At 53.0% G+C, this 9,575-nt stretch overlaps 1 protein-coding gene across 1 annotated transcript in view; it reads right to left on the bottom strand.

Annotated features, from left to right (window-relative positions):
- The window catches only part of INTS3 (integrator complex subunit 3), a 38,786-nt gene continuing 29,211 nt past the window's right edge, over positions 1 to 9,575 (bottom strand). The window contains exons 17-30 of the mRNA XM_059072186.2: positions 9,290 to 9,344; positions 8,957 to 9,060; positions 8,381 to 8,425; positions 8,044 to 8,163; positions 6,276 to 6,429; positions 5,147 to 5,215; positions 4,194 to 4,269; positions 3,685 to 3,798; positions 3,246 to 3,294; positions 1,977 to 2,144; positions 1,556 to 1,656; positions 1,363 to 1,435; positions 1,002 to 1,158; positions 1 to 886 (exon numbers count right to left, since the gene is read on the bottom strand). Of these exons, the coding sequence (XP_058928169.1) occupies positions 809 to 886; positions 1,002 to 1,158; positions 1,363 to 1,435; positions 1,556 to 1,656; positions 1,977 to 2,144; positions 3,246 to 3,294; positions 3,685 to 3,798; positions 4,194 to 4,269; positions 5,147 to 5,215; positions 6,276 to 6,429; positions 8,044 to 8,163; positions 8,381 to 8,425; positions 8,957 to 9,060; positions 9,290 to 9,344 (1,363 nt within the window). The 3' untranslated portion in view covers positions 1 to 808. The remainder of the gene's footprint in view (positions 887 to 1,001; positions 1,159 to 1,362; positions 1,436 to 1,555; positions 1,657 to 1,976; positions 2,145 to 3,245; positions 3,295 to 3,684; positions 3,799 to 4,193; positions 4,270 to 5,146; positions 5,216 to 6,275; positions 6,430 to 8,043; positions 8,164 to 8,380; positions 8,426 to 8,956; positions 9,061 to 9,289; positions 9,345 to 9,575) is intronic.

Raw genomic sequence — 9,575 nt, 5'->3', positions numbered from 1 at the left:
GAGGTTCTGGCTTGTTTTATTGTCATTTAAAAACAACTTTTAAAATGCGATTATCTCTGCCAAAAAAAAAAAAAAAAGAAAGAAATAAAAGAAACAAAGACAGAACCAAGGAAATGTGACCATTTGACAGTTCTGTGGAACATGTCTCTGGGACTCCCTGGGCTCTGGCCCAGGGACTTGAAGTGCCAGCTTCAGGCCAGCACAAGCCTCCAGGTGGGGCTGTGGCCTCCCTCTCAGGTTCCTTCCCAAACACTTGTGGCATCTGGCCCATGGAGAGGAAAAGGTGGCTTGACCATGTCACAGATTTATTAAATGCCCACTTCATACTGGTGTATGGAGGGTAACTATAAAACGCCTGTTTAGAGCAAATCAAGACCTGAAGGGGGAAGTTGGAAGGGGCACCCACACAGTTTTCACTCTCATCCTAGCCTCTCTGGCCAGCTGCCTCTCTGTCATTTCTCTTCTCTACTGAAATAGTTTTGGGGGAAGCTAGGGGAGGGGGCAGGAGGCTGAAGACTTCCACCACAGTCCAGGTTTTGTACAGCCTCTGGTTTCAGTGGGAACCCCAGTATCAGTGGGAGCAGCAGTGTGACGCGGCTAGAGGCCCCAGAGAGGAGGGAGGAGGGACTGGGGGCTGCACGGCAGCTTCTCAGGCTGCGCTGAAGGAGGCAGCTCGTCCTTCTCCCAGGGTGAGCCCTAGGATGGGGACAGGGTGTTTCCCCTACGATCTCCCCAGCCCCTATTAACCTCTGATTCACCAAGGAGGGGAGGGCAGTCCAACTGGGGGTGGAATGGGGAACACAGGGCCTCAGTCACTGTCAGACCCCACTGCAGAGGACCCCTTCCGTTTCCGCTTGGTGGGCTTTGGTTTTGTGTCTTCTTCCTCCTGGAAGAGATGGAGGGGAGGGAATCACTAGCCTGGGCAGCGCTGGCCCCAACTCTATCTGCACCCCAACTCTCCTTTTCCTCCTGTGCATGGCTTGCACGGCCAAGGGTCTCACCGAGGCACTGCTGGAGCCTGACTCTTCCTCAGCATTGGGGGGCTGTGTGGCATTCTTTCGACTTCGGGGGCTGGACAGAGCTGCTTTTCGCCGGCTCTTGGGTGGCTTGGTGGAAGAGTCCTCATATTCCTCGGCCAGGGAGAAGAGATCACTGAACCTGAGGGAGAGAACAGGCTCTTAGAGGGTAGGGGTCCTGGCCCCATGGCCATCCTCCCATCCTTTTCTCTGACCCCATGCCAGGGTCTCCATTTGTTCTCAACTCCATGGTCTTGCTGGTCACTAAGTTTGTGTCCCCAGCAGGCCACCCTCACCCAGGCCTTCTCCCACTACTTCCCAGGGCCCAAAGTGCAAGGAGCCTCACTTCATCTTGTGGGCTTCGTCACAGCTCGCCTGGACGTGTTGCAGAGCCTGCAGAATTGGGGTCTGGCTGAAAACTAGAGGGAGGGAGAACAAGGAAGGAGAACAGTGAGGTGTCTGAGAGCTGCCCCACCAGGATCCACGGGTGGTGTGAGCCAGGGCAGTGCCATGCACTCAGAGAGGGCAGGAAAGCATACAGTTCTGCTTGGTGTTGGTCAGGTTGAGACGCAGGTTGTCCAAGTGTTCTAGGATCTGCTCCAGAGTCAGCTGGGCCAGCTTGCTGCTAGAACTCCTCAGGCTGCAGGGAAGTCACAAGAGCCAGAGTCTGAGCTTGGGGTAATGGCTCCAGGAGAATGAGACACCCTCCCTCACTGAGGTCCCTCCTTAAGGCAGAGGCAGCCCAGGGCTGGGAGGGCCTGGCAGGGTAAGGGAGGTGTGCCTGGAACAGGGACCAAAGACAGGGCTCTAGGAAAGGAGGGGAAGGGGCCACAGTGGTCCTGCACACCAGGTAGCTTCACACCACTAGATGTCGCCCACAAGCCAGGCAGGGACCGAACTGCACGGCCCTGGTGCCGCTCGCCTGTGGACAGCGGGCAGCCCTGGCATGGAGGGTCCCACCTCTGCCTCTTGCGCGGGAGGCTGTTGTTCTTGATGAGCAAGGACTTGATGTGCTCAGCCAGCAGCTCGTCGTGCTTCATGCACCAGTGCCTCAGGATGCTGGTGGTGAACTGGTCGTCGGGGTGGCAGGGCCGGCTCAGCACCATCTTCACCATCTCCTCACTGGGCCTGGGGGCAAGGGGAAAGGTGCTCTGCTCACACAGCTGACCACAGGAGCCCCTGGAGCTCTCCCACCGGCGCCCCTGGAGCTCTCCCACCGGCTTTTTCCCCAGACCCTGGCCTCCCCCCTTCCCTGTGCCACCCCCAACTTGCGGCAGCTTCCTACTCTCACATCCCTCTCCTTCTCTTTGGGCCAAGGAATGCCTGGTTTCATCCTCTGCGGAAGCCAGGAGACAAGAAGTGAGACTCTTCAGCTTCTGTGACAGTAGAAGGTGCGTGTGTGCGCGTGCATGTGTTGGCAGGGAGGCCCACTAAGTCTCCTGCACTTTGCCCAGGACAGTCGGGAATAGGCCAGGGAGGCAGGAGGACAAGCATATGGTATGTGTATGCTCCCCAACCCCTGCCCCACTGGGTGGGTGGGCTACCCCGGTGTCTAACCCGAGGAAGGTACAGGGGAGGTGGTGGGAAGCCACAGCCCCCACGCAGCCCTCCAACCTTCCCACCTCCTTCAGAAAGCACTGGACCATTTCTACTCTCCCAGCCAAGAGAGGAGAAAAGGTGGAAGGAAGGCAAGAAGGTAGGAAGGAAAGGATATACAGCTGTGGCCCCATTTATCTGGGGCTTTTGGAAAAGTGCCTGTGATGGAGGGAGGGGCCTCTGCCTTCTCGCCCTCTCCGTCCCACCCTTGGCAGGGAGAACGGGGGTCCAGCTGGCTCTGCTGCTCTCGCAGGTTGAGCACGGGGATGGTGTCTGACCCCCCTACTCTGACCCTTCCTCCTCTTGGATTAGCCATGTGGTGGCCTCAGGAGCATGGGGGAGGGGAGCAGGAGCCACCGGGGATTAGAACTGCTGTGGTAGCAGGAAACAGGGATGTCCGGTCCCCACCTCTGAGGGCAGCTCCTGGTGGGCAGGGGGGTAAAGTCGAGAGGAAGCCCAGATCCCAAGGGAGCTGCTTATTTGTAAATCACTTTGGGGGAAGGGTAGAATAAGCAGATGTCAACAATAGGAAAAAACACGGCCACGGGAGCAGGACAGGAGCCCTTTATACGGCAGCAGCATCTCTTGGTATGTTGAGATTGAGGACTAAAGAGCCCCCGGGGTGGAACTCACTTCTCTCTTCGGAGTTGAAGCAGTAGGCAGGACAGGGCCTCTGGGTGCTCTGTGGGGGAGGGTAGAGGCTGTTCAGAGGAATGCAAAATTCCAGGAAGAAATCCTGGCACCTCTCCCATCCCCCAACCAATAGCCACTGCAAGGAGCAAAGATAATCTTCAACAAGAAACCAGGAAGAACAATCCCCTAACCCACTCCTCTAAAATCCTGAGCCACCTGAGCCCCAGCCTAGCACTTGGCTCAGAGGAGGCCTGCAGGATATACCTAAAGAGCAGAAGCAACTGACAGGGAGCCTGCCTTTTCGCACTTGGCACTTTGGTGGGAAGGGGAACGGTGGATCTGGGCTCATCTAGAAAGAAGCCCAGAGGCCTAAGCCTTGCAGCAGCTGGACTGGGAGTGCCCTCTCCCTGCCGTGTTCCACACCCACAACCCGACGCACCTTTGTACTTGAGGTGCTGCAGGATGGGGATTATGGTCTCCAGGGGGATGTTGTGGGCCAGGAAGAGCTGCCAGGCACAGTACTGCTCAAAGGTTTCCCAGTCCAGGCTCTGGACTGAGGAGACAGAGAAGAGATAACCCTCATTCATATTCTCAATCTCACTAACACTCTCTCTCTCTCTCTCTCTCTCTCTCTCTGGCTTTGGACTGAGGAGACAGAGAAGAGATAACCCTCTCTCTCTCTCTCTCTCTCTCTCTCTCTCTCTCTCACACACACACACACACACACACACACACACACACACACACACACACACAATCAGCACCCCAGGCAGGGATGGTACACACACACACAGATCCAGACAGACAGTGCCTGAGGCCACACAGCAGGGTGGAATGATGTTCTATCTCATTCTCAGCCCCAGAACCAGCTTTCCTGTTACTAGAAAATACACAGGGCTGCCACCCCTCTCTCTTCTCCCTGGGCACCTCAGGGCTTTGCTCACTTACTTAGTATATTGAGGACTGAGTCTTTTCGAAACATGACCAGGTTCCCCATCATCACATGGCAGACCAGCTCCTGGAGCTAAGGGGGAGGAGGAAGAAGGCAGAACCCATTGGTTCTAAGAGAGGCCAGGAAGCTAGTATGGAAGCAGAAGCAGGAGGGCTCATTCAGGGAAAAAAACCAGAGGAAGTGAAAACCTAGTCTTAAAGGAACGGGGAGGAAATGGCACATGATGGATGCCAGGGGCTTGGAAGGATGAAGGGGACTGGCAAAGGAGCAACTGGCTTCAGTGGTAAACACAGGCCTATTTGGAGCAAAAACAGTTAAGAAAAACTACCCCTTGTGTCCTGATGGCAGAGGGAGAACAGGCAGCTTCTCTACTTGGATGCAGTCTGCGCCTCTGAGCCATCCCAGCCTGTGCTGAGGGAAGGGCCATGGGGGGCGGGATTACACATGTGGGTAGGAGAAAAGCAAAGGAGGAAGGGCTCGTGAGTGCTATGCTTCCCCTTTTATGAATGGGGCAAATGAGTGGAGAGAAGGAGCAGAAACGGGACCCCAGGTGAGGCCTGAGAAGGGACACAGGCCAAGCTACAGCCTCGCAGGGACCTATGCATGATAGAAAGGTCAAATAGACATGATCTGACCATTTTCATTCTGAGCCAAGGGGAAGACCGACTGAGAGCTTAAAAACGCAATCCCCTCGGCTTTCCGGAAGAACGAGAGTGCCCCCAAAATATGGACAATAAGGGGAACTCCAAGCAGGACTGGCATGGCCCCAGCTCGCCTCCCAGGGGCTCCGTTTTCCTTCCCAGCCCCCAGGGCCTAAGGTGCACAGAGCTGCAGCCAGGAGCAGGGTGCCTGAGAACACAGGCTCCCTTTCTGCAGGCCGAGGGGGAGGCAGAACCCCATCTCCCCAGGCCTGCTCCCAGGCCTCTCGGGATGACAGCTCTATGTTCACCTGTGCTGAGTCAATAACAGCCACAATCATGTTCAGCAGCTCCCCACTCCGCAAGGTCTCATCTGGAAACTGGAGGAAAAAGAGGGAAAGTAGGGCATAAGACCAAAATGCACCCCTCAGCTTTCACCTCATAATTCATCGCCTCTCCCTACCACATGCTCAGGGGATGCTGGGCTAGCCAGACATGGGGTCCCAATATAAATCCCTAAACAAAGATCCAGTAGTTATGAAGCTGGGAACTTAATCCTTAAAGAACCCAAGTTTTTAGATCTGTATGTGCACACAGTGTGTGTGTGTGTGTATGTGTGCGCGCACGCACATGCGTGTGTAAGGAAAGGAATGGGGAGCCATCTAGAGACAAAGTTAGAGCTGAAAGGGACTGAACATGCTGGTTAGTTAGCTCTGTGTGGAGTGGTAACAGAATTAGCATTTGCATCTCTGGCAGCAAAGAAATCCAGTCTATATTGACCCTTGCCAAAGACGAGAAGGTGTACAGAGTGTGTATATTTGCGGAGTGTGCAGGGTACAGGGTAGGCAGGGTCCCTTCTGGAGAGGCCAGCTCACCAGGGAGGGAGCTGGGCATCTGCACCCCTCCTCCCTCCAGTTTTTGGCTGACATCACTCTTCCTCCTGTTATGCCATGATTTCCTTGTTCCTGGTAACTTTCACCAAGAGGAGGAAGAGCTGATACCTCCTCCTATGTCCCAATTCCTAGAGGAGACTCTTAGTGAACCAGGGAAATGAAAGGTGAGTCTCCACTACAGAGGCCCCGGTCTTTGAGAGCCATTAGAGAGATTGGAGGGTGAGCCATCAGATGGCGAGAGGGCTTTGGATACGTGAACATGGATCTGGTCGGGGGCCCTGTCCTGGGTCCAGAGGATGGGGCCAAAGCAGAGGAGACAAGTGTATAGGCCCAGACCCCAACCCACACAACAAGAATTCTGGGGGTTTTAGACATTTTTCAAGTTGATAAAGAGAGGTACAGCTGTGGTGTGGGAGGAAACGGCTTACCGAGGCCAGCAGGGATGGGTAGAGGAGGGTCAGGGTTGTGTGCCATGAGATAATGCAGTCTCCCATGAGCCCGCCAGCACCGCTGCCCCATCCCCATGGATACAGTTAGAGGTGCTGACCTCTGTGTAGATGGAGGGTGTGAGGTGGCACAGCAGTCGCACGTCATCCTCCTGGCAGGCCTTCATGTCCATCATTAAGCAGGTGTGCAGGTCGCCCAGCTGGGTGGCCTGGGCAAATGACTCGTACAGGTTCATTTTCCCGGCAGCGGCTTTGCTGCAAGACCAGTTGGGCCTCAGCCAGCAGCCTGACCCCAGCCCACAGTCTCAAATATCTCCTAAGTAGACTCTCAGTCTAGAATCCCTTTGCTGCCCAAAGATGCCCTGGGCTAATCTCTCTCATGGCCTCCCCCCTGCCTTCCCCCCAAGGACTTGGTGACTTATGGGAATTAGGAGACACTCTTCTTTCTCCCCATCTTTCCCCAGTGTTCCAGACAGGGCTCAGACCACAATTAGTGAAGAAGCTACTATCTGGTGAGAGTAAAGAACAAGAGAGAGAGGGCTCGGGTCAGGTTAGAGAAAGCTTTCTCTCCTGCTCTTTGGGCTCTGAGCAATGAGGGCAATAACACAAAGAGACCCTGAGACCCCTACCTCACACCATATACAAAAAACTTAACTCAAAATAGGTCACAGGCCTAAATGTAAGAACTGAAATGACACAACTCTTAGAAAAAAACATAGGAGTAAAGCACAAGTGACAAAAGAAAAAATAAAGTGGACTTGATCAACATTTAGAACTTTTCTGTTTCAAAGGATACCATCAAGAAACTGAACAGACAACCCACGGAATGGGAGAAAATATTTGCTAACCATACATCTGATAAGGGACATGTATCCAGAATATTTGAAGAACTCTTAAAAATCCACAAGAAAAAGACAAATACCCAATTAAAAAATAGAGATTCAAACAGAAATTTTTCCAAAGAAAATATGCAAATTGCCAATAAGCGCATGAAAAGATACTCAGCATCATTAGCCATCAGGGAAATGCAAATCAAAACAATGATGAGATACCACTTCATACCCATTAGACTGGCTATAGTCAAAAGCCAACAAGTGTTGGGGTGCATGTGGAGAAATTAGAACTCTCACACACTGCTGGTGGGAACATAAAATGGTCGCCATCACTTTGGAAAACAGTTTGGCAGTTTCTCACAAATTTAAAAATAGAGTTACCATTGGACTCAGCAATTCTGTATACTCAGGAAAATTGAAGACATCTGTCCATGCAAAAAGTTGTACATGAATGTTCACAGCAGCTCTATTCACAACAGACAAAAAAGTGGAAGCAACCCAAATGTCCAAAAACAAGTGAATGGGTAAATAAATTGTGGTATATCCATACAGTGGATTATTTAGCCATAAGAAGGAATGAAGTACAGATACACACTACAATAGGGATAAACCTTGAAAACGTTAGGCTAAGTGAAAAAAGCCAGTCATGAAAAATCAAACACTGTATGATTCCATTTATATAAACTATCCAGAATAAGTAAATCTACAGAGACAGAAAAGCAGATCAGTGTTGCATAGGCTGGGTGAAAGGGAGAATGGGAAAGTGACTGCTAATGGGTATGGGGTTTCTTCTTGCGGTGATGGTAACATTCTAAATTAGACAGTAGTAACAGTTGTGCATCTTTGTCAATATACTAAAAACCACTGAATTATACACGTTAAAGCTGTTATTAACACACACACACACACACACACACACACACACACAGAAGGCCCTGGTGATGACAGCAAAGGGGGACGGGGAATCAGGTATGGTAGGACAGAGGCTCTCCAGGATGCTTCCGGGCACCTTCTTAAATGTGGGGACCACACCCACCTGGCCCTTAGGTAGTAAAGCAGGTGGTAGCCAATCTTGGGCTGCTTCTGATACAGCTCAGAGAGAAGGTCCAGAAGCAGAGAGAAGCTGCTGTTGTCTTCCTGCATCTGGCATAGGTTCCTGGAGTGGGAGATGGGAGTACAGAGGACAGCTTTACCTAGGAGAGACTCTCCTACGGCACTTCAGAGGGCATGGCTGTCTGTGCCCACTGCATACCCCTCCTCCTGGAGAGGGAGCCCCATTACCCCAGGACAGAAGCATAAGCGTGCTGATGGGGAGGATGGATGGCAGAGCAGCATCTCCTACAGCTGGACCTAAACATGAGGTAGAGGCTTACCTAAATATTAGGTAGAGAGGTTTCCCCACAGATTCCTCCAGGGACCTACAAGAGGAGGGTGATGTATGAGAGTCCATGTGAGGGGAGGAAGGGTGGCTTGCAGGCACATATGGAGAACCAGCTTGAGGCTAGATGCCAGCCTGCTCCTTTCCTAACCAACGTTAAACTTAAACTTCCCGCTGCCCCAGCGGCTTGCTTACAGAGAAATCAGGTTCCTAACACTGAGCCACAATCTAGTTGTTGTCATTGCAAGTGAGATTCTTGCCCTTCAGGGAGGTTCCAGGCAAGGGTCCAATCCCACCTGAAGCAGCAAAGACTGGGGCTGCTGGGTGCAGCAGCAGGGCAGGACGCACAGGAGGGGTGCTAGTCCACTGCCCCAGTACGCTCGCTGTTCGGCAGGCAAAAAATAAATCCTCGTTTAAATGAATCAGTATGTGTGAGAATAAAAACAAGTGAAGAGATAATTTTTCCCAAGTCCTCAGCAAGGTGCCTCTAGGACTTGGGTCATCCTTCTAGCTCCCTGAGGCCGAGGGGTGGGGGTGGGGTGGGGGAGTAGTCAGGAAAGATGAGCCTTACTCCTCAGTGATCTCCTCGGGCAGCACCTCCCCTCGAAAGTGGCCCTTGAAGAGCTCCTGTAGGCAGGAAGCGAGGACAGACAGCTGCTCCGAGTCAAAGTCTTCCTGGGTGGTAAGACAAGGAGGGACTATCACCACCCAAGCCCAAGCCTCACTGCCCGCACTATCCAGAGCCTCTGAACTCATCGGCTTCTCCCTCCAGGATCAGCCAGCCCCTCCCCCATCAGAGGGGGAACCCATCTAGAGTAGGGGAAGGAGGCAGTCAGATGCCTGCGGGGCTTTAAGCTGGGCAGGCTGGGCTGCTTCCTCCCTAAGGGGGTGGGGTCCTCCTCACCTCCAGGACCTGGTCCACGATTTCCTGCATGACCTCACACTGGGCCTCTGTATCACTGCAGGGCAGAAGGGAGAGGAAATCTCAGGGACGTAAATGATAGCAGAGGGCAGGACACACACCCAGAACAGCGAGCTCAAGCACACTCCGGTGCACAGAGACAAAACAAAGGAGCTCTGTGGGAATCAGGGCTGTGGTTGAGGAGGCCTCAGGGCAGAAATCTGCTGCTCTCTGGGCAGAGGCCAAAGACAAGGGAAATCCCCAGTCCCGCTTCGGGTTTCAGAGGCTC

Source organism: Kogia breviceps, chromosome 1 (assembly GCF_026419965.1).
Source record: "Kogia breviceps isolate mKogBre1 chromosome 1, mKogBre1 haplotype 1, whole genome shotgun sequence".
Taxonomy (NCBI): domain Eukaryota; kingdom Metazoa; phylum Chordata; class Mammalia; order Artiodactyla; family Physeteridae; genus Kogia; species Kogia breviceps.
Note: the sequence above shows the minus strand (reverse complement) of the source record. Positions and strands in the feature narration are given on the sequence as shown.